This window comes from Brugia malayi (assembly GCF_000002995.4).
Source record: "Brugia malayi strain FR3 genome assembly, contig: Bm_v4_Chr2_contig_001, whole genome shotgun sequence".
Taxonomy (NCBI): Eukaryota; Metazoa; Nematoda; class Chromadorea; order Rhabditida; family Onchocercidae; genus Brugia; species Brugia malayi.
This window is the reverse complement of record NW_025062476.1, coordinates 11,910,713-11,936,672: the sequence shown is the minus strand read 5'-3', so window position 1 is coordinate 11,936,672 and position 25,960 is coordinate 11,910,713. Positions and strand designations below refer to the sequence as shown.

General features: G+C 28.7%; 2 protein-coding genes, 3 non-coding genes and 1 further gene across 6 annotated transcripts; 1 reads left to right on the top strand and 5 right to left on the bottom strand.

The window, feature by feature from the left end:
* Positions 1-71: 71 nt before the first annotated feature.
* On the bottom strand, positions 72-4,303 carry Bm9690 (Hornerin., putative; the record flags this gene model as incomplete). The annotated part of the gene is made up of 10 exons (XM_043079312.1): positions 72-942; positions 1,033-1,689; positions 1,757-2,116; positions 2,222-2,308; positions 2,445-2,756; positions 2,849-2,935; positions 3,125-3,388; positions 3,475-3,561; positions 3,749-3,939; positions 4,226-4,303. 10 exons carry the CDS (start codon positions 4,301-4,303, stop codon positions 72-74), a joined length of 2,994 nt encoding a protein of 997 aa, XP_042935246.1.
* Positions 4,304-14,080: 9,777 nt separating this feature from the next.
* Bma-mir-5839 lies at positions 14,081-14,185 on the bottom strand. Its single transcript, XR_006228160.1, has one exon. It is a non-coding gene; the product is annotated as a pre-microRNA Bma-mir-5839 (primary transcript).
* A 5,735-nt stretch (positions 14,186-19,920) lies between these two features.
* Bma-mir-5850 lies at positions 19,921-20,030 on the bottom strand. Its single transcript, XR_006228159.1, has one exon. It is a non-coding gene; the product is annotated as a pre-microRNA Bma-mir-5850 (primary transcript).
* Positions 20,031-20,181: 151 nt separating this feature from the next.
* Bma-mir-36.3 lies at positions 20,182-20,231 on the bottom strand. The gene has a single exon (XR_006228155.1). The product of XR_006228155.1 is annotated as a pre-microRNA Bma-mir-36.3 (primary transcript).
* Positions 20,188-20,638, top strand: Bm9689 (Uncharacterized protein; the record flags this gene model as incomplete). Its single annotated transcript, XM_001894243.2, has 2 exons — positions 20,188-20,190; positions 20,426-20,638. 2 exons carry the CDS (start codon positions 20,188-20,190, stop codon positions 20,636-20,638), a joined length of 216 nt encoding a protein of 71 aa, XP_001894278.2.
* On the bottom strand, positions 20,318-20,427 carry Bma-mir-2.4. Its single transcript, XR_006228158.1, has one exon. It is a non-coding gene; the product is annotated as a pre-microRNA Bma-mir-2.4 (primary transcript).
* Positions 20,639-25,960: the final 5,322 nt, after the last annotated feature.

Genomic DNA, 25,960 nt, shown 5'->3' with positions numbered 1-25,960 from the left:
TTTATATTCACCAACTGCATCACTTTCAACGGTTTGTCTCTCGTCACTACTGTTACAACCGTATTCACCTCCTACACCACTGTCATGCTCATGCAGGGCACTGCTCTTTTTGCATTCTCCGCCACACATCCATTGTCATGTTGTTCTGTTACCGCTGTATTACTACTATAACGTCCGGTACTGCTTTTAATGCCATATTTTTCTCCTACATAATTTTTACTGCTATTTTCTCCGCCGGCACTACTATCACTGTTATATGTATATCCAGCACGGCTTTCACTGCGATATATGCTACCGGTATGATTTTCACTGCTATATACGCCTCCAACACCACTTTCACTACGATGTGCTCCTGCGGCAAAACTTTCACTACAATGTACGCTTCCGGCACGACTTTCAATTCGATGTACGCTTTCGTCACGACTTTCACTGCGATGTACGCTTCCGGCACGACTTTCGCTCCGATGTTGTCCTCCAGCACGACTTTTAATGCTAAATATGCTTCCACCACGAGTTTTATTGTGATGTTCTCCTCCGGCACGGCTTTCACCGCGATGTACGCTTTCGTCACGACTTTCACTGCGATATACGTTTCCGGCACGACTTTCACTGCGATATACGCTTCCGGCACGACTTTCACTGCGATATACGCTTCCGGCACGACTTTCGCTCCGATCTTGTCCTCCAGCACGACTTTTAATGCTAAATATGCTTCCACCACGAGTTTTATTGTGATGTTCTCCTCCGGCACGGCTTTCATCGCGATGTACGCTTTCGTCACGACTTTCACTGCGATATACGTTTCCGGCACGACTTTCACTGCGATATACGTTTCCGGCACGACTTTCACTGCGATATACGCTTCCGGCACGACTTTCACTGCGATATACGCTTCCGGCACGACTTTCGCTCCGATCTTGTCCTCCAGCACGACTTTTAATGCTAAATATGCTTCCACCACGAGTTTATTGTGATGTTCTCCTCCGGCACGGCTTTCAATGCGATGTACGCTTTCGTCACGACTTTCACTACGATACACGCTTCCGCACGACTTTCACTGCGATATACGCCTCCGGCACTACTTTCGCTCTGATCTTGTCCTCCAGCACGACTTTTAATGCTAAATATGCTTCCACCACGAGTTTTATTGTGATGTTCTCTCCGGCACGGCTTTCACCGCGATGTACGCTTTCGTCACGACTTTCACTGCGATATACGCTTCCGGCACGACTTTCACTGCGATATACGCTTCCGGCACGACTTTCGCTCCGATGTTGTCCTCCAGCACGACTTTTAATGCTAAATATGCTTCCACCACGAGTTTTATTGTGATGTTCTCCTCCGGCACGGCTTTCACCGCGATGTACGCTTTCGTCACGACTTTCACTGCGATATACGCTTCCGGCACGACTTTCACTGCGATATACGCTTCCGGCACGACTTTCACTGCGATATACGCTTCCGGCACGACTTTCGCTCCGATGTTCTCCTCCGGCACGGCTTACAATGTGAAATATGCTTCCACCACGAGTTTTATTGTGATGTTCTCTTCCGGCACGGCTTTCAATGCGATGTACGCTTTCGTCACGACTTTCACTGCTATATACGCTTCCAACATTACTTTCACTACGATATACGCTTCCGGCACGACTTTCGCTCCGATGTTGTCCTCCAGCACGACTTTTAATGCTAAATATGCTTCCACACGAGTTTTATTGTGATGTTCTCCTCCGGCAGGGCTTTCAATTCGATGTACGTTTTTGTCACGACTTTCACTGCTATATACGCTTCCAACATTACTTTCACTGCGATGTGCTTCTGCGGCAAAACTTTCACTGCGATGTTTTCCAAGGCTTTCAGTACGATATACGCTTCCGGCACCACTTTCGCTGCGATGTTGTCCCCAGCACGACTTTCAATGCGATATATGCTTTCGGTGCGACTTTCACTGCTTCCGGCACCGTTATTACCGTTATATTTGCCACCATCACTGACATCACTGTATGAACACTTCCAACCTTCTTCAGGTACACAATACGAGTATTCCAGTCTGCCACTGTTTTTTCTTTCGATTACGCATGAATGCAATTTAGAGTCGCAAAAGCAACCTCTGTATCTGAAAGAAATTTTTCGGTACTATTGAGAAATCTTAAGCAAGCCAAGAAAATTCTTATGTATATTTAAAAGCAATTTTCTATAAGAATAATTAAAATGTGCTTACGTCCATGATTGATTCTTTTGCAATATGCACCAAGCTTCCGGTTCACGTTGGTCGTAGCAATCTTTTGCAGAAAAGCACTCCTTTCTTCTGCAATTTTTTCTCTTATTATTACTCATTTATATGATGGCAATTTATGCACATCAAATGCAACATCAGTATGTCAATGCGACAGTATCACTTCATCAATGATTTATTAATAATATAGGAAAGCTATATGACTTACTTGCCATCAGTTTCGACAAATTTTCTTTTTACATAATCTTCTCCAACAACATGATATCTAGTTCCTGCACCATCATCACCGTCATTTTCGTCGTTAGCACTACTTTCATCGCTATATGTGCTCCTGTCACCGCCATTAACAATATTACCGCTTGCGATAGAATCTTCATCTTCAGCAACGTTTGCGCTTCTGTCAGTGTATGAGCATTTCCAGCCCTCTTCAGGCACACAGTACGAGTATTCCAGCCTACCATTGTTCTTTCTTTCGATAACGCATGAATGCAAATTAGCATCGCAAAAGCAACCCTTGTCTCTGAAAAAGAAAATAGAAAACAAACACAAAGAATGAAGATTCTAATGTATATCGAAAAACTATTTTCACAAAGATAATTAAAATGTCCATACGTCCATGATTGATTCACATTCAACATGCACCATGCTTGTGGTTCACGTTGATCATAGCAAGCTTCTGCAGAAAAACACTTTTTCTTTCTGCAAGTAATTCACATAATAAAGTGAAATGAACTCTTCTGTTTAGCATTATTTCTCAATTTCAGAGACAATTTATACGCATAGCAATTTATACACATCAAATGCAACATTAATAAGTTAAAATTACAGTGCCAATGAAAGGATTTATAAGCAGCCTTACTGATAAAATAGGAAAGCCAAATGACTTACTTGCCATCAGTCTTGATAAATTCTCTTTTCATGTAATCACTTCTTGCACTATCATCACCATCATATCCTCTTTCAGCATCATATTCATCGCTATGTACGCTCTCGTCACCACCACTACCACCTTCACCGTCTTGTGTGCTTCTGTCATTGTATGAACACTCCCAACCTTTTTCAGGCGTACAATACGAGTATTCCAGCCTGCCACTGTTATTTCTTTCAATAACGCATGAATGCAACTTAGCGTCGCAAAAGCAACCTTTATCTCTGAAAAAGGACTTTCTCAGTACTACTGAGAAATTCTAGTCACAAGCATTGAAAATTCTGATTTAAAACAATTAAAATGCATTTACATCCATGATTGATTCTCATTTAAAATACACCAAGCCTCTGGTTCACGCTGATCGTAGCAAGCTTCTGCAGAAAAGCACTCCTTCCTTCTGCAAATAATTCTTACAATAAAATAAATGAACTCTTTTAATTCGCATTATTTCTCAAATTTGCAGACAATTAATATATAAATCGATTAAGAGAAACATCAAATATAAATAAAATAGTATATAATCTTCAATGAAAGGATTCATTAAACAACCCTAGTGATAATATAGGCTTTATCAAATGACTTACCTGCCATCAGTTTTAACAAATTTTCCTTTAGTATAATCGCCTCTTGCACTATCATCGTTATCATATCTTTTTCTGGCACCGCTATCAGCGCCATATCCATCTTTATTACCATCATCAGAGTCATATTTGTACCCGACATCACATTCACTACTACCTGCACCGCACTTCTTGACATCAATGCCAAATTTATCCTGATTAAAGAAAATGAAAGTTAAAAAATTAAAATATAAATGAATTCTGTGCTTTTTTCGTTTAAATATTTGTAGTTGTTGGATGGAATTCGTTATGACTTTTTTCTAATCAATTTTAGCTGCTGAATTGGAAAAAACGAAAGTGCTTTTTCAAATTAATACTCTAATTTCCTATTCATCGCTTATTTGCTACAAAGTCTTGCAATACTCTATAGGAAGCCAGCCATGGTTTTTGATTTAATTTAAAAAAAAATTTTTCTTGTAGAAATAAGTTTATAAAAGTTACATGATCATCTGAATGTGATGTACAAGGAAGGATCGCAAGAGCAATTAATATGCCAAGCGATATTAGAAGTTTGTGCATTTTCCTTCCTGGAAAAAGCAAAAATTTTACTTCCATTTTTATAATGGATACGCAACGACAGGTTATTCCGAGTTGGAATAGTATTTTTTCTTATTATTCTAATTTAGGAACTTCAAACAAAAAGCATAATAAAAAAGATTCGTAGTTTCATATCTAATCTTCTTAATTTAATCTCTTAAAACTACCTTCTATCCTAAGAATTTAAACTTGTAGAATTTAATTAAAGATGATACCAATATTCATTCGAAATTAACATCATTACCAATAACTGATATGAACCATTAGTTTTCAAAAAAGTTTAACAACTAGTAAACCTTAATTGAAATAACACCTGAAATGGAAGGATCAAGTGATCAAGAAAAACAAATTATCCATCTTTTTGGTGATTCAGAAATTGCTGCTGCCTTTATAAATGAATTAAGTGTACAATTGAACAGATGTTTGCTTTTTTTTTTGTTTTTAAGAAAATTATATTGCTAGATTATTTGTACAAGTTGATGAAAAACACTGTTTTCATGCTTCAGAATATGAACTTAAGTTCTAACCTCTGTAATACAGCTGAATCATTTACTATTGTTGCTCCTCAGATATTGAAAAGTTAGCATAGCTGCTGATCAATCAGAATATTCGAGATTTACGACAGTGACATTATCGTGAATAAACTAATCCTGAAAGTTTTTCTCACATTCTAATTTAGTCCAACTTTTTTTTTCAAGATGAATTAAGGCTCTTCTTACTTCAGCTCACAACTTTTTGTAATAATTGATCAGATCAGTATTAGATCAGTGTTGATAATTAGTTATTAAGCAGACTGACTAATTAATGCTTTTTTATTTGCTCAATGTTAAAAAAAAATTATTTAACTTCATTTGTATGGTGTTTATTTTCAAGCAATTTTTTCTTAAAAAGTGAATTCTCAATTTTTTTCCATTTTGAGTTATTATTATTATTTTTCTTCAAATAAAAGAAATAAAATTCTTAAAACAATTAAATTATTAATGTTGTATTCTCCTTTCTTCTCCATTTTTGAGTTATGACATTAAAGAATTTATTAATTTGGTGCAATGGTCAAACTTCATATATGAGATATGAATTTCGATCGGTGCTGGAATATGTGATTTATTCCAATCAGTTTTAATGATAATTAGCAATACCCGACTTCAGCTTTGTAATTATATTAAGCTTACATCTGTCTGCATATGGGTTTATGTGCTTCCATTTTCAAAATATTCACTTCTGGATAAATCATTTTATAGATCATGTAGATCACTCTAAAATAGTAAAATTTAGCAAGTACAAAATTAGCTAATTATTAAGCGCATTAAAAAAGGATAATTATGATCTAAGAAGTTTGCCATTTGTATTTTTGATAACAAAATGATTATTATTTTCTCCAGTACATTGATTAGCTATGAAAATATGCAAATATTTAAGTTTATTCTAAAATTTACGAATTAAACTATCTAATAAAATCAAAGCAAAATGTAAGTGTTTTTTTCATTCTTCCAAAATTTTCCACCTTTCTTCAATTTTCTGCTATCAACAATGTAAATGGAATCATCAGTGAACAAATTTTCATAAAAAATGCAAATGTATTTTTCAAAAGAATAAAGTTACTTTGAATTTTTGGTTCATTCCAAAACAGTACATTATGTATTAGCAATGAATCATTGATACTTTCAAAACACATTTTAAAAGTACAAAAAAGTTTGCTTCAAAATACATGCATAAGTGACAGCTGAAACTATCAATAATTATACAAAAATATTATTCAGCTTATACCAAATTATTATGTCAGTTCATTTAAAAAATTTGAGCTAATATAAATTTTTTTGTACAAAACTGAACCATTACATATTAAATAAATTAGATTATTGCAATGAAAACTGATACCAAACAAACTTAGCAAAAATTAATTTGTTAAAGTAAACAAAACAGTAAGGGAACAGCAAAATATCACTAAAAATATTTTAATAAAAAAATAAATATTAGCTGTCTCAAGCATATTCAATCATTAAAAAGGATTGCATAACTATAAATGCTTATAGAAGAAATTAAAGAAGCAAATTTTACTTGCTGCATTTAAACAATTTGATAGATTCCAACAATTTTACTCTATTCCTTCCCTTTCATTCCGTGATTGCCATGGGTAAATTTTAGGAAACATAAGGTTAACTGAATAATGAATTCGTGTTTTGACGGAAAATAAAAATTTCATTTAAAAAAATAAATTCTTTTTTTGTTTAAATAGGCTTTTGTTTTTGTCGCAACAAGAAAATTTAATATGAATTTATATAGAAGCATAAAAATTTATAAGCACTTGACAAGCACATCACTACTGTTCCTAATAAAATTTTGATTTTCAGCTTCGATATTTAGAGTTCAAAATTATTTATAAAAAAAATGAAATGATAATTTGAGTAAGAAAAGATGGGAAATATTCAATTACATTAAAAAAGGATATTTTGTCCGCTGCAATAAAGAATGTTACTAAAGTTCAATCATTCGTCATTAACAAAGATTATAGATCGTATTGACTACTGCAATGAAATATAAGTATATAAGTATGCACTTAAATCGAAATCTTTTATTTGAATACTGAAAATGCAAAATAAAAATATATAAAAAGTATATATATATATAAATATAGATAAAAAAGAAAAAGCTTTATCAATTTAAAATTAAGCTGTTTGAGAAAAAAACAACTGAATTTTAAGAATTAAAATTATACCTAAAGAAAACAATACAGCAATCAAAAATAATACAATAAGATTTTATAAAAAAAGAAAAAAAAAATAATACAATAAGAAAAAAAAATTCAGTAAAAAATAGCCACTGGAATATGTAATACAATAAAATATGATTACCTATCTATCTATCTATCTATCTATCTATCTATCTATCTATCTATCTATCTATCTATCTATCTATCTATCTATCTATCTATCTATCTATCTATCTATCTATCTATCTATCTATCTATCTATCTATCTATCTATCTATCTATCTATCTATCTATCTATCTATCTATCTATCTATCTATCTATCTATCTATCTATCTATCTATCTATCTATCTATCTATCTATCTATCTATCTATCTATCTATCTATCTATCTATCTATCTATCTATCTATCTATCTATCTATCTATCTATCTATCTATCTATCTATCTATCTATCTATCTATCTATCTATCTATCTATCTATCTATCTATCTATCTATCTATCTATCTATCTATCTATCTATCTATCTATCTATCTATCTATCTATCTATCTATCTATCTATCTATCTATCTATCTATCTATCTATCTATCTATCTATCTATCTATCTATCTATCTATCTATCTATCTATCTATCTATCTATCTATCTATCTATCTATCTATCTATCTATCTATCTATCTATCTATCTATCTATCTATCTATCTATCTATCTATCTATCTATCTATCTATCTATCTATCTATCTATCTATCTATCTATCTATCTATCTATCTATCTATCTATCTATCTATCTATCTATCTATCTATCTATCTATCTATCTATCTATCTATCTATCTATCTATCTATCTATCTATCTATCTATCTATCTATCTATCTATCTATCTATCTATCTATCTATCTATCTATCTATCTATCTATCTATCTATCTATCTATCTATCTATCTATCTATCTATCTATCTATCTATCTATCTATCTATCTATCTATCTATCTATCTATCTATCTATCTATCTATCTATCTATCTATCTATCTATCTATCTATCTATCTATCTATCTATCTATCTATCTATCTATCTATCTATCTATCTATCTATCTATCTATCTATCTATCTATCTATCTATCTATCTATCTATCTATCTATCTATCTATCTATCTATATCTATCTATCTATCTATCTATCTATCTATCTATCTATCTATCTATCTATCTATCTATCTATCTATCTATCTATCTATCTATCTATCTATCTATCTATCTATCTATCTATCTATCTATCTATCTATCTATCTATCTTATCTATCTATCTATCTATCTATCTATCTATCTATCTATCTATCTATCTATCTATCTATCTATCTATCTATCTATCTATCTATCTATCTATCTATCTATCTATCTATCTAATGCTTCTCGACAGCAAATAAATGGTCAAAACATTATTTAAGAAAACTAATTAGCATGATCTTTAGATTAATGACTTACGTTCATTCCATAATAATAATAATTGATCTCATTTTTAGAATTTTTCTTGACATTAATCTTAATTTACAAGTTTCTATTTTTTTACGAATTTTTTTACGAATTTTTTACGAATTTTATTTATTTATTTTTTACGAAACAACGAATTCTACCGATTAACTTATACTATTTTCTATTCAAACTATTATTTCATCCCAGCATTAATTCAAAAATTTAGAAATTAAAATTGAAAATTAATACTGTTAGGAAATTATTCAATGGCGCAAAAATTTTCAATTTGCAATTTATTTTCTTGAAAGAATTTAATATCTCATTGTTTGTTCTTTTCTTTCACAACTGTACTTCAATTTACTCCTTTTTATATAAAGTAACTACAGGAAAAAAAAAAATTCTCAATTTGTTAAAAAGAAACAACAAAAAATAAGAAAAGAAGAATGATAGTAACGAATTCATAGATTATTTCATTCAATTTTGAAACATTACAATCATTTTTATTGATATTACTTTACATCTCACAATGCCATCGAACAGAGAAAGCTCATTTTACCTTTTCATCAAATTCCTTTTTTTTTTTTTCTCCAGCATTTTCCCTTTCAAAATTTTTCAACCTTCCACCATCTTTTTCAAATGTGCTAACAGTTTATTCATATTAAAAAAAGCGATGTTGCATACTGTATCATTCTTTCATCAAGTAAATGTAAGCATTTTAAAATTTCAGAAACTTCATTATATATCCTCAAGCTCATCCTCAAGCTTAAATACTTTTTTTTAAAGCTTAAACATATTTTAGTGTCTTTTCAGCATTTTTCTAAACAGGTACTCAGATGAAGTAATATATCTAATGATTCTGAAATTAATTCAAGAGAGAAAACAATAGCATATTGAGTTATTAAGTTATTAAAACATCACATATGTCTGAAAAGCGTGAATTCTCGACAGGAATTAGTCATCTTTATACTTTTTGAATTGCTTTAATTTAGATAATCTGAATAAAATTATTAATTTCCATTCAGCATACATAAAAATCTATGAATTATTTTTTCTCATCCTATAACTACTAATCTAGAATATCTTTGGTATCTGTCATACACGTGTCACTCGTAAAAAAAACCTATCGCTTTATACGATTATTCAGTAGCGTAGCTATATTCTTGTTCTTCCTCTGATTGCTTTATTGTTATCAAATCCATGATTGATAACAAAAACAAAACTTCTTCTAAAATATCAATATCTGTAGTGTTTTATTCTTTTTAATGAAATTTTCGCATATTTTAAATTTATTGAAGGATTTGGTTAGTTTTCAGCTAACAAACATATCTCACATTATCAGTTTTTATATAGAAAATTCCGGTAAATATGATCACACAAATCTCTGACTACATTTCTAATTTCATTATTATTACTCAACTATTGAAACAATAACTGTTGTTGTTATAATACTAATGTAATGTTTCAATACTATGCAATTTTTTGTAAATCGCATAATATTTAATTTTTTTTTTTTTTACTTTTTTTCTATGTTTGGAAAGATTATTTCATATTTTGCACTTTGCAAATCCTGATCAATAGATATTGATCAATAGATCAATCGATAGTGATCAAAAGCAGCAATATGATGCAGATTAGATGTAAATTTACTTTGAACAAAAAAAAAAAGCAAAGAAAAAAATGAATTCAGAAGCATATAAAACAAAATAGCAGGACTTAATATCTGCAAAAACAAAAAAGAGATTAATGTAATTTAAACTGAACTTAGTCGATATCAATTTTGCTTATAACAAATTACAACTGAAATGAATCCTAATCGATTGCTAAGGTATTAGTATAAGAATTTTACGCTATATTTCCTATTTGTTTAAAAAATATTTATAAGAATTTTGCGATTATTTATATTTATAACGAATATTTGTATTTCAAATATTTATAGGAATATTTATAAGAATTTTTTTGTTTGAAAAAAAAAAAAAAAATAGAAATGAGACATTTTAAATATAAAGGGAAAAAAGCTGAAAGTATAAATAGATCACATAAATTACTTCATCTCAAAAAGGGCAATAAAGTAGTACTCATTACTTTCAGTTTCACCAACTGAAGTAATTATAATAATTTCAATTACAAATATTTCTTTTCCCTTCCTGGAACAATAGCATGCATTAGATAAAAAAAGACCAGCGAAGGTTTAAAATGCTATCGTTGTTCTCAAAGATCATTTAACTTTCTTTTCAAAAAAAAAAAAAGATTTTTGCAAATTTTTTGTCATTTCTGAACTCTGATCTTTTCTGTATAAAATAAGTTTGAAAACAGTAAGATAGCAAAGATGGAAATACAAATAAATTTAAAATTCATATTTGGTCCCTGCATCAAAAAATCGATCATTTCATAGTTGACCTTACTTTAAGTATAAATGTTTTTAAATGAAGTGTGAAAAGTAACTGACAAGCAGATTCAGGTCATGCAAATCTCAATAAATTACAAAGAATCCATCACTTAATGTCAACAATCTCGTCATCTATCTCTCTCTTTCTCCATTTCTCTCCTCATTCGATAAACTATTTCATCAAATGGTAATTGTACTTAATCCAAAAATTTGAAAGTAATATTCCAAGAAAATATTTCCCTCTGTGATCTTCTGGTCACTTTCAAATGAAAATGCCGCCGATTGTTTCAATTGATTACTTTTTGAGAAGAAAACATTGGCATAGAGGGAAGTACCGTAACCTAAAATTTTGCAAATTACTCGCAAAATCTATGAGTCAATTAATTTTCTTTCTGATAAATAAATGTTTAGTGACTGAATTGGAATAGAACATAGGAAAAAAAGCTTTCAAACAATTTGGAAAGCAATCCGAATAGAAATTACAATTATGCAACTTATATTTTATAAAAGTGTTATGTACGACTTCAGAAATTGCTTTACTTACTAAAATTTGAATCTTCTAATTGAACCCTTAAAGTTCTACTTTTATGAGTAAAAAAAATTCCTAAACAACAGATTTAAATATATTTTTCATAATCAAAGCAATTAGTAGAGAAAAAAAAAATTATTTATAAACAAAATGAAAGAAACAAACCAGTGTATTAAATATTCTATGAATAAACTAAAAAATCTTTTATTTTTCTTAGATGTTCTAATATTTGAATACTACATTATTTATTTGCAAATGTATTTAACTTCCCCCAAGTTATTACTTTATTTTTCCATAATCACTGATTCGTTCGTACTGATAGAAACCCATAATGTGAGATCGACAAAGTTTTACTAAAGCGACAAATCCTTTAATTAGAGTATCGATGAAAGCTTCATTATCCAATCGATGGTAAAATAATTGACAAAAGTTTTGTTTAATAATAATAATTGTTGTTTTGTTGATGAAAATAGTTTTTTAAAATGAAATCAAATTGTGAGATGAAAATTTTAATCATAGAAATAATTTATAAATACGACTCTTTATAAGCAAAATTTTTATCTTATTTCTCTTTTTATCTCTTTTTTATAAATTACAGTGTAGGGTAATTATTTAATACAAAAATATATATGTGAAAATTGTTAAGTACCAATTTATCAAATTTAAATGTTTCAAATCTTTCTTTGCTAATAAGCATTGCATACATTTGCCATATTGATTTAATAGATCAGATAGTTGACATCTGTCACTTTGATGTCATATAGAAATTAAAGTATTAATTATTACACTTGAAAAGCTATTGAATTCATTGCATTTATAAATACTTCGTATATATTATCATCGAAATTTAACAAAAAGTATTGATGGGCATTAGCTGGAAATATGTTTTAAGCTTTTCATACACTTTTCTGCATTATTTTACACATTGCTGTTGATAAGACGAAATAACAATTTATAATTTAATTCTTTCTTTTGTATTTTTTAATTTCTTTTCGTTTATTTTAACGTGTCGCAGCATAAATGATAATTGTGTAATGTGTATGTGAGATAAAAAACGAATTAAAATAGATCAATTTCAGGATACAGAAATTAGAAGAAATGTTTATTTGCTATGGTACTTCAACGAGAGTGCAAGAATAAGAGGTACTTGAAAAAAGGGCGTTGCTTGGCCATTTCCGCCTGGTGATGCAATGTGAATGATAGATTTGAACCAATAAGATACACGGAGTGGGCGAGATTATTCTATTCAGCATTATCAATTCTCTAAATAAAAGAAAGTCTTTTTTTGTAACTCAAATCATTTATATATAAAGTGACGTTCCCTTTTATATTCTCGAAAGTGCGAGTGACAGCAGCCGTATCGACTGTGACATGATGTTTGATTATCTGTCATATCACAAGCCCGATACGACCATCTGTACTTGTGCTATTCCCGAAATGTACCGGAATCAATATTTAAATAGTAACTTAGACGTAACTTGCATCAACATCACGTCCAACACCCTAAAAAACTACGATGAATTTGAATAAAATGCTTGCTGAAAACATACCAAACGTTAAACATTAAGAACATCCAACCGGAATAGAATACGGAAATCCTGCACTGATAACTATTAACACTATTAATATGGAAATAATATAATTTACTCTTATTTTTGCTATTATTCTCGGTGCCTAAATTTAAGATTCCCTAGTTAAAGTATTAGCGACAATTGCTGGATCAGTTGGTTGTGACACTTTTTTTTTTTTTTTTCAATTTGTTTTGCATGTCGCATAAACCGATTTAGCTCATTGCGCTTCTGCAACACAACAAACGAATCGTACTTTTTGCATTTGATTTTTCTTTTTTTTAATGCTTTAAATGGAAATTTCTTTGTTTATTGTCTTAATAATCACATTTATGCTGAATTTCATGCGATCGATTTCCTGAAAACGATTGAGAATTAAAAAGAAAAATTTTAACAAAATCATAAATATCATTAAAATCTATAATTTCTGTATATGAATTATTTATACGAGCGGTAAGTAATAGCAAAGTGGTTGGAAACTTTTTGCATTTTCCAATGTAAAAATGCTTTAATGAATATTTCCAGGTCTAAACAATGCGACAACTGAGTTAGTTTCTAACACTGCATATTCCTTCTTGTCATTTGGTTTATGATTTCGAGATTATGGTAAATTTTAAAGCAAAAAAACTGAAATAAAGTTCCAGAGGAAATTTTCAAAATAGAAGTAAAGCATGAAAAAATGTTGAACAATGAGACTAATAACGAATTGAAATAAGTTTCATAGAATTTCTAAAATTCTAAATAAGCAAATTTAGAAAATTATAGCAATGATAAATGCTCTGCATGTCATCAGAATTGCAATCTGACATATATAACTCTATAAAACATTTAGTTTGTTATTGATTCAAAATAATATTTGTGTTTACTGATCGTAAAAAGTACAAATAGCAGTTACGTTTCGATCATTTCCTTTTCAAGTTATTAGATTGGATGAGGAAAATTCCTCAAATTTAAATTGAAATTATTTCTTGCAATTACATTCAGTAGCTTTTTTTTTTTATGCTATTGAAAAGAGTTGATAAATGAATAGTTGGGCGAATATTTCATCGTAAAAATCTTCAAAATTTTTTGAGACGTGAAAAATTGACGGAAGTGATGATACTGCTATCTCACTGCTTCCATTGGGAGTAATAATCTACGAAGCATTGTATATTTTTGCTCAACGTTAGAATATTACTCCTTTTGGTTGCAGTTAATTATCACTGAGGCATATATTATCGATTAGTGAATGGGGAAGGAATATTTTGTCGAGAATTCTCAGATAATGGAAGGAAATAGCGATTGTAATTGATGTAGGAATCAAAATGAAACTTTTCCGTTCATGTAGGAGGTGGTCATACTTTGACAATTATCTCTTTGCAATAGAGGTCAAGTAATTTTGAATTCTAGTCAAGTAATAGTAAGAGTTAATCGAGTAATATATTATGGTCAAGGAATACTAAGGGTTAATTTTAAACATTTCAGAATAGTTCTGCAGAAAAAAAAAAACAATGTAATTAATTATTATATTCAATTAGTAAAATTTATCAAATGATATTTTCTATTTTAAATTAAATAATATTACCAATAATTTGAATAATGTCCATCTAGCATTATTTATATTGCGAATTAACAATCATTTCAAAAACAATTAATAATTACAATTATTCTTTATAAAATTGTAAGCAATTCTTTTTCGATTCTTACATTTAAAAAATAAATAAATTGTTTCCAAATAGATTGTTTCATTTTTCATTTTATTCGTGTCAAATCTTTTCTTCTCTGACATTTTTGTGACATAAAAGTGCTAATGGAAATAGTTACTTCATTTTGTTATATATGTTTACTCGATTATATTAGAAACTGCTAATTTTGTGAACTACTGAATAGTTTATTTTGTTTCTCTGAAAAGAAATGTTCCCTTCCTTCCCCCTTTCCCCTCCCCCCACCCCCCTCCCAGAAAAAAAAAGTTTAATATATCAGAAAATTGAAAATTGCACTGAAAGTTACAATAGCAAAGAGTAATGATTGATGTGAGAGAAGAAAATGGGAAAAAAGACAGGTAAATTATATGATGCAGAGAAATTGAGAGAGTGATTTAGTGATTTATTACTAAGGTATTTCAGATTCCCCCTCTCAAGCGCGGGAAAAGCAGAGAGAGGGAGAGAGAGAGAGGTATTTGAAAAGAGAATCTCCACTTGCTGATCTAAAGGTCGACGAATGATTTCAACCAATGTTAGCACGGAGGTGGGCATTAACCACTCTGTTGAACACTGTCAAATCTCTGTATAAAATCGAAATTATTCGATTTCAAAGTGAGAACATAGTTTACCCTTCTATATATTCCCGAAAATACTAATGGAGCAGTCGTATCGACTCTGATATGTTGTCACATTGTTTCTCATATCGCAGATTCGATTCGACAAGCTGCACTTGTAGATACCGGGGATAATGCCACTCATATCAATCAGAAATTCGAAGTGTAGTAGGATGTTAGCTAGCTTTATTTCAAGCTGAGAATGAAAGCTTCTCATTGAGGACGATATTGGTCACATCTATCATTTCCGTAAACAAGGAAACTCGGAAAATCGAAATAGCATTTATGAATACAGCTGTATCATCATGATGTCAAACTGTTTCACTCAACACAGATCAGATGCAACTTCATGCCTGTAATTCCATAAATCGGAAATATTTCGAACAGAAAATCAGCATATTCATTGCAAAACTTAGCCAATCAGTTAAAAAATTCCTCCCATACGGAAGAAATTTAGATGAATACGTGAAGGACAATGTCACAGTATTTCAATGAAATGACGTAAATTTAAATAATCAATAAAACGTCCAAACAAACCTTAAATGTTTGACTAGTTTATGCCGCTCAATTTACATAATTTACCATCACCAACGCTTTTATGAATGTTATCTTACACTAAACATTAGGTTTCGGTTGGAAGAATTAAATATGAAAGGTAGTTGAAGTAAAAAAAGGATTCTATTGCCTTCATGAAAAAAAATGAAAACTATTTATTTTCGATTTCATCTGTTACAGTTCATATAACTGATAAACTGCATGACGACATTCAGAAATCAAATATAGAAGCAGATCCGGAATATAAATTTAGAATTAGATATAGTAGATTAGAAAATTTAAACTTTCCGGATTACCGGATTAGACCTATCAGTAGCTGTAATAGCACCCAATCTATAAAGATCAATGACAGAATTTGATCTCTCCGACAGTTTTTTATGCATTTTTCTTTTTTTGAAAGAAAAAACTTTTTTAACTATTACTTTGCATTATCTTATTGAAAATGTAATGTGAACAGTGGTTGAAATGCTGATGAATTGTCACAACGAGAAAATGAACCAATAACTGCGTCCAATAGGTTGGACAAGTTACCGTATTATCAAATGAACATGAATGCCATATTGCAAAAACCGTTCCGTAATACTCTAAATTCAGATCTGAAGAAATGTCCTACCCAAATATTAAAGAGACAATTCCTTTAACATTCAAATAATGCAGTGGTATACAGTGATAGCATCACATCATGCACTATTATTTCAATATGACAATTTTAGATTTCCGATCAGTCACATAATGATGCCAAACAATAAGCAATTCATAATTCTGTGATTTACAAATTCTGTAATTGTGTCACTAAGAGAAAAAAATTCGATACGTTTAAGATTTCAAAATGATCACAAATGCTACTTTTCTAGCATTTTCTGAAAGCAATAAGACTTTTTAAACGCAAATTGTTGATTTTTTGTTTTATCAATAGAAAATTCACATAAAATTTTATCATCTTTGGCCTTAAATTTAAAATTTAATTTGTTAAATGAACTGAAATTTGTACATTGGTTATTGTTTCATCTAAATTTCTGATTGTTTTTGCGACAATTTTTGTTTTATGAATCATTGCTGAATGCAAATCACTTTCCATTAGTATATTGATTAATATATGAAATGCATAGGTACTTTCCATTTTTCACAAAAATAAATTATAGGACATAGTGATCTTTGATCTTCGCAAGAGTGAAGAATTTCGGAGAGAACAAATTACTATTTGCTTTGAGAGAGAGAGAGAGAGAGAGAGAGAGAGAGAGAGAGAGGGAGAGGGAGCAATAGTTTCTTGCGGTCAATTTTGATCAATAAAGAATGATCTTCTATAGCTAAATGATAATTGTTAAGATAATCTTTTGTGATCGGTGGAGTGTTTCTTCATGGTAGTGTCCTTTACTTCTCTACATAGTAATATCTGCTGTCATAAAAGAATTGAGTGGATCGTAAGTCATACTTTTTTAGTTTTCCTGATTTATTATGTCTAATTTCAAATTTAGATTCCGGATCTGCTTCTATATTTGATTTCTGAATGTCGTAGTACAGTTTATCAGATACACGAACTGTAATAGATAAAATCAAAAATAAGTAGTTTTCATTACTTTTCATGAAGGCAATACGGTGACATTGTCCTTCACGTATTCATCTAAATTTCTTCCGTATGGGAGGAATTTTTTAACTGATTGGCTAAGTTTTGCAATGAATATGCTGATTCTCTGTTCGAAATATTTCCGATTTATGGAATTACAGGCATGAAGTTGCATCTGATCTGTGTTGAGTGAAACAGTTTGACATCATGATGATACAGCTGTATTCATAAATGCTATTTCGATTTTCCGAGTTTCCTTGTTTACGGAAATGATAGATGTGACCAATATCGTCCTCAATGAGAAGCTTTCATTCTCAGCTTGAAATAAAGCTAGCTAACATCCTACTACACTTCGAATTTCTGATTGATATGAGTGGCATTATCCCCGGTATCTACAAGTGCAGCTTGTCGAATCGAATCTGCGATATGAGAAACAATGTGACAACATATCAGAGTCGATACGACTGCTCCATTAGTATTTTCGGGAATATATAGAAGGGTAAACTATGTTCTCACTTTGAAATCGAATAATTTCGATTTTATACAGAGATTTGACAGTGTTCAACAGAGTGGTTAATTCCCACCTCCGTACTAACATTGGTTGAAATCATTCGTCGACCTTTAGATCAGCAAGTGGAGATTCTCTTTTCAAATACCTCTCTCCCTCCCTCTCTTTATTTATCCCAGCATGCTAAAGAAGATCATTCTTTATTATCAAAGTTAATTGCAAGAAAAGCGTACTTTCAATATCTCTCTCTCTCTCTTTCAAAGTAAATAATAATTTGTTCCCTCCGAAATTCTTCACTCTTGCGAAGATCAAAGATCACCACATCCTCTAACTTACTTTTATGAAAAATGAAAGGTACTTATGTATTTTCCTATATTAATTGGTATACTAATGGAAAATGAATTGCATTCAATAGCGTTTCATAGAAGGAAAATAGTTGCAAAAACAATCAAAAATTTGTATGAAACAGTTATCGATATGCAAATGGTAGTTTATTCAATAAGTTAAATTTTAAATTAGAGCAAAAATGTTAGAAGCTAAGATTTCATCAAAATTTCCAATTAAGAAAACAAAAAATTAACAATCTTTGCGTTTAAAAAATTTTGATGCTTTCAGAAAATGATAGAAAAGCAGCGCTGTGTTCATTTTGGAATCATAGATAAATCTTAAAATCTCAGTCCAAATTGTTTGAAAGCTTTTTTTCCTATGTTCTATTCCAATTCAGTCACTAAACATTTATTTATCAGAAAGAAAATTAATTGACTCATAGATTTTGCGAGTAATTTGCAAAATTTTAGGTTACGGTACTTCCCTCTATGCCAATGTTTTCTTCTCAAAAAGTAATCAATTGAAACAATCGGCGGCATTTTCATTTGAAAGTGACCAGAAGATCACAGAGGGAAATATTTTCTTGGAATATTACTTTCAAATTTTTGGATTAAGTACAATTACCATTTGATGAAATAGTTTATCGAATGAGGAGAGAAATGGAGAAAGAGAGAGATAGATGACGAGATTGTTGACATTAAGTGATGGATTCTTTGTAATTTATTGAGATTTGCATGACCTGAATCTGCTTGTCAGTTACTTTTCACACTTCATTTAAAAACATTTATACTTAAAGTAAGGTCAACTATGAAATGATCGATTTTTTGATGCAGGGACCAAATATGAATTTTAAATTTATTTGTATTTCCATCTTTGCTATCTTACTGTTTTCAAACTTATTTTATACAGAAAAGATCAGAGTTCAGAAATGACAAAAAATTTGCAAAAATCTTTTTTTTTTTTTGAAAAGAAAGTTAAATGATCTTTGAGCATTTTAAACCTTCGCTGGTCTTTTTTTATCTAATGCATGCTATTGTTCCAGGAAGGGAAAAGAAATATTTGTAATTGAAATTATTATAATTACTTCAGTTGGTGAAACTGAAAGTAATGAGTACTACTTTATTGCCCTTTTTGAGATGAAGTAATTTATGTGATCTATTTATACTTTGAGCTTTTTTCCATTTATATTAAACATTCACTCATGCATACGCAATGTATCACATTCGTTTTAAATTTAATAACAAAAGTCATATCATTTCTATTACCATTCTGTATCCAAATAATTTAATTTTTAGAGTTAATTTTTTTTAAGTTGATTGTTTTACGATTTATTTTCTCTACATTTTCGCCTTACAAATACAAAATTTCTGTATAGTCACTGCCAGTTATCAACACCATTTTACATTCTAAGGTTTGGATTTACCTTAGTTCCTTATTTTATGCATGTCCAATAATTTCAACAATTTTTAGATTTTAAATATAAGTAAATTTATTACAACAATCGTCAATTCATAATAATCTCTAGAAAATAGTACAAAACAATCCGTAAGTAAATTGTTCGAATACAAGGCGTATATTTCCTGGTGTAACCTGCAACATTGCAAATTTAATAAAACTAAAATTGTTACAAAAGAAAAAAAAAAAAAGGGAAGATGAAACCGGTTATGGTAATTTGAAACCGGTAACTGATGTGATATAAGCACACAGCACAGTATGCTGCATCGATTCTGCGATATGCAAAACAAGAAACAACCGCATAACTCAGACGATGCAGCGACCGTTACCGATGCTAATTTTTGGATTTTTAAATTTGAGGATGAAGAATGATGAAAATTGATTTTTTACTGCTTCTGTTCAGGTAGTATTAATAATTGGCATTTCACAGGGTGATGAGCATTAGCAGAAGATTACGGTTACAAAATAAAACTTTCGAAGAAGCGAAGCAATGATTAGGAATGGTACTGTATTTGTGTGGAATAATTTCTCTGGTGAACAATTAATTATTTTAAAGCTCTATCCAGGGAGACTATTCCTCATAAATAAAGTTTTGTAGAAAAATTTCCGTTTCATCAATAACCGAGAAATTTCTGAATATTGCGACAAGTACAGCTCGCTGCATCAATTCTGTGATATGATAAGCGATAATAAAACATAAATCACAAATGATACAACGGCTGTTACTTGCACTTTCAGAATAGTGAACTGACGCTTCCGGAACACAATAGACTTGATTCGTTGGCTTCAGGTACTAGGTTAATGCATCCGGAACGCTGGACTAAGGCTTCTGGCGATTCGGATGACACTTGTGATGAGACACTGGAAGTAAGCAGTGATTCTGCAACGCAACTGAATGATTTTGATATGACAACTGGCCTCTTTTATAGAGGAATTCGAGGGCGTTGCTAGGAAATAAGGTACCCTAATGGGCCACGCCCTCTAAGTGTTACATTTGATCGGAATTATTGATCTGTGGATCAACGACATAAATAAAGACGAATATTCAACAGTAAACAAAATTGTTCTTTATCTCTGCTATTAAATAGTGACCATTAGAGATAGACTGACCGTTGCTCTGACCATCTGCAACTCATCTAGTAAATACTATTTATTCATTCAGTGATTCAACCATCCAAATCTTTTAATTAAATCAAACAAACCAAAAAAAGAAAAAAAAAAAATTAATTCAATAATTTCACACATTTTATAGACAAAAGAATGAAATATTTAAATTTATTTGTATTATAAGTAGTTTGATGCAACCGTAAAATTAATTAATTTTAGCAATTGACATCAAAATAATGTAACTTTATAAAAATTATTCGAATCAGAGTGAATGAAAAAATGAAAAATTCCTTTACAAAATGATTTAAAGGACTACTGTCTCCTCTGTGATAATATCATATCAGTTTTTTTCTTAGATTCTGACAAATATGATTGGATGAAAGAAATAAATATTAGAAATTGAAATCATTGAATCTCATACTTCCAGCAAATTCTATCAATGTATTTAATATTATCAACAATGCAAATTCAAGTTGCAAGAGCTAAAGTTATGCTATTTAAACAATATTATGTGCTTTCATATTTCCGAAAATAAACCAAATTGTTTTTCAATTTTTTAAAAGATTCAAAATATTTCGAACATAATATGAACTCAAAATAATTAGTTGACAAGTAAATGAATTTAAATGTCAGATGTTTACAGTTAATATTCAGAATTTTATTGTCATTTATTCGTTTAAATATTGCGAAGGAATACATTTAGCTTCTCAAATGATTATAAGCATTGCAAGGCTTATTTATTATTTTAAAACAATTTAATAAACATAAAAAAAATTTATCAAAAAGAAAGAATGAAAGAATTGAAAATATAAAACTTTTGGAACTATTTGTGATATAATCGTTTGAGTTTATTGCAATAACAAATAATTAACTTAGTAATAGCAAATAATTAGTAAAAAATATGAAATAGCAAATTGTATTCCTTTTTTTTTGTGATTGTTTTATTGAATGAAATGCATAAAATTTTAAATTATTTCTTATTATACAAAATTATTGAGAAACCAAATTTATTCATTCATTTCACAAATGTATTATTTGATTTGCTTTTTATTGCTTAATGTTTTTTTTTTTTTCTAAATTTGACCCCTTGAAAACTGACCTTTTCCAAATTCTGTCCTCTCCAAAGTTGATCTGACCTCTAATATTGATTTTACAATAACTGTTAGCAGCAAAATTGAGTTAATTTTGTTTTTCTAACTTCACTTTAAAAATTTTTTTTCCACATGTTTTTTAACACATTTTTTGTATGAACTTATTTTTCAGGCGTCAAGACTTTTCCACTGTTTTTGTTTATAGCTTAATGTTTTTTTTTTTTCAAATTTTGAACTTTTGAAAGTTGACCTGACCTCTAATATTGATTTTACAATAACTGTTATCAACAAAATTGGGTTATAAATTTGGTTTTTTCTAATTTCATTTTTAAATTCATCGTTTTTTTTTTTTTTTTTTTTTTAATTTTATGCCAAAAAATGAATAAATAAAAGCTATTTTGCAAATAATGCTTTTGTGATTATAAAAAGAAATGATTTGAAATTATTTTATCATAATTTCCCAATTTATTCTATTTCACTAATTTTGAGGATTACCACTAAAATTTTATTACAATGAAAATTCAATATGTGTAAACTGATTGCTTCAAAATATTAATTTCTTTCTTCTTTTTTTAACATCTAATCATTCAGTAATTGCAAGTTTCACTGATTAAAATACTAAAAAAAAAGATTAAATAAAGAGCATATTGCAATGTTTTGTATTTATCAAAGAAAAACGAAGAAACAAATTAATAAATAAATTTAGAAATCATCTTTTCCCGTTCTTCCATATCATTTATCATTATTAGCACCGAATAATTTTTTGTTTGTTTGTTTATTTGTTTGTTACTTTCCCTCTCCGATAGCAAAATATACTCTTTGTTTGCAAATCATCAAATTTTTATTTCTAAAATGATCGATCCCTCGTCATCCATCTCTTTCTTTCTTCTCATCATCTTCCTTTTTCTCCTCATTTCTCCTTCTCACCACTTATCTATTTTACATTCTTTGTTTATGCTTAATCATTTTTCGATATTTCTTCCAATCATAAATTCGGCTGTAGCAATAAATTTAAGCATTATGAGATTAATTAAAAATAGCAAAAAGGTACTTACTAATATCATTAGATTGGTAAATCCAGATCTCTTCATTATTTTAAATTTTGTTTTATTTTTTTTTGTTTTATATTTTTTTATTTATTTTACATTTTTGTATATTTTTTATAGGTTTCTCCAAGATTAACAAAATTTGTCGAATTTTCTATACTATACTAGATATTATTGTATTTTCAAGGTTAGAATTAAAGAATTAGTATTGTTTCTTTTGTCATTATTCATCTGACAATGTTGATTTTCAAATTATTTGCAACTTCATTAAAAATTTAAAATCTAAACTTTATTAGTAATCTAAATTTATATTTATGAAATTTGATGTTAATAATATGACTAAAGCAATATTTATTAAATTGAAAAGCGAAATTCATTTTTGTATTAAAAATAATTTAGCATTGATTAAATTATACCATCTATGATTAAATAATTTTATTTATTGCTTAATTATTATTTTATCATTTTTGATTTGCATTTTAAAGTAATGTTTTTTTTTTTCGTAATTATCCAAATGAGGATATATATATATATAATTTTATATCAAGTAAAAGATGAAATTTGTCAAAAGATAATCTGATAATATCAGCTGCTTTTTTCTTTTAATTTTACAATTTCATAGACAATTTATAATTATAAACTTTATTACTTAATATATGTTAAAAGATAAATGATGTTAATTGGATAATTTTTGTTGATAATTGAACAATTTTTTGAATCATTTTTTTAAGGTTAAAATTGAAAATGTTTCTTTCATTGATAATACAACAATATGACAAATTGTTTTGTATTTTTGTTTTTCTTTTTCAATTGAGATTTTTCTCTGTAATTTTGTTTGGGAACTGTTTTTTGATTATAGTTTGGAGTTAGTATTATTTACTAATAATCATTCTATTAAGCTATGTTGATAACATATTGATAAATTCAGAGAGTTTATTTACAAATAAGAAGTGAAGAGGAAAAAATAAATAAATAAATGATTTAAATGAATGGAATTGGATAAGCGCATGCAGTACTGATCAAATTGTTATCTGTTGATTTCAGAAAAAATTCACTAACAATGAATATTAATTAACTATTAGGAAGAATGAAACTTATAATTTAGACAAAGTAGCTTGTAAAAATTAACTTATAACTTAGAAAAAATAACGAGTAAGCAAAATAGTCGTAATGCTTTAGACTACAATTAAAACAAATTATAAATACATAAAAAATAGATAACTAACCTGCAAAAACATCAAACATATAACCAATAATAAAAATAAATAAATAAACCAACAGAAAAGTCAGAAAAACTAAATAATAATAAAACTTTCAAAAAAACGAAAAAATTGGACTTAAGGACATTAAAGGAAAAACCATTAATATCTCTATGCTAGTAAAATTATAAAGTAAAAGATAACTGTTTAAAAAATCGGTACCAAAATTATTAGAGTAATTAAAAATTTAGTGCCAACTGTAAAAGTAATTGAAGGACACAGCAAAATAGTAAGAAATATAAAACAAAAATTTTGTTAAAAGAAAACATACCCAGTAATAACAAACATTTAAAAAGCGCTATAGAACAATAATTAAGATATATCTACAATTAAAGTTTTAATAGACTATGATAAAGATAATTAGACTAAATCAAGAGTTTAATAATATATCTCAAAAGAGATCATTTCTAGACCAAATACTGTTGTTTGTAAACTTTGTCAACAATTGGAACTGTCTAACCAATTAACAAATCTCAAAAGAGATTAGATAAAAACAAAAAACTACCTTGTTAAATTCAATTATAATTCATAGTTAATGCAAAAACTGACAAACAATAAAAGAAGTACAACCAAATAAAGATCTAATAATCTTGTAAACAATCTAAATTGGAAACAAATTTAAATACATTAATCATTGTTAACAGTGTAAACAAAGTTTTAGCTACAATTGAAAAGTGAAATGAGAATGAAACATTTGAAAAAAAATAATTTTTTTGTTCAATTTTGTACATTTTATTTCTACATATTGCAATTCAGTTCATTCAGTCTTTAATTTGGTTTTTAATTTAGTTTTTATAATTTAATTTTGCGACAAATTATGTTAGCTTAATTTTACTGAATGTCTTTGCTTATTTTATTGTATAATTATAATTAGATTAAAATAAATAATCTGATATATTAAATAAATTTAATCTTTTTGCATAATATGCATCATTATTCATTACATTAAGTCATCTTCTGTTTGAGATTATAAATTTAAAAATTATTCAATTCCATTCAAAAATTTTAATAACAACCAAAATGTCAAAATATCCTCGTGAACATTTGCATATTTAACAAAAAAAAAAGTCCACAATATGTTTTAAAATTATTATCATGGCATATTGAAACTTCAATTACATATTATAGCGTTGATAAATAGAATTAAATCTGCAATTAGTCCAAAATTTACTTATATTGCTTTATAATAATATACAATTTTTTTAATAATTTAACAAAATTTTGAACTGTTTCAAAAAATTTTTCTAGTTAACAGAAAAAAAAGTGAAGAAGAAAAAAAAAATTAAAATGTGAGTTGAACTTTTCAGTAAACTAATATAATTCAGAAACAATCATTACAGAAAGTAATATTTTATTTGCATTTTAACGATTGATATTAAAGATCATTGATCGAATATTTTCATTTTCGTTGCAACTACAATGAATTGATTATTTCTCTATGTGATTTTTAGGTGTGATAAACTGAGATCATAAAAAATTCAAAACTTTAATTAATAATCAATTTATTACTGTTTTCTTTATTTCAATTAATAACTCTTTTCTTATTGATAAACATTCATTTTCTTTCAAATGATAAAACATCGATTGTTTGAGTTATCTATCGCAGTGCAAATATTTTCAAAATATTCGACTAATTTAAAGCAAAAATTTCAGATTATTTACTTTCCTGTATAAACTTATACATAATTTAGCAATGAAATTTTAGTAGAATTTTCTTGACGATTCAGAATTTTTCTTTTTGTTTAATGAACAAAAAAAAAAAAAAAAAGA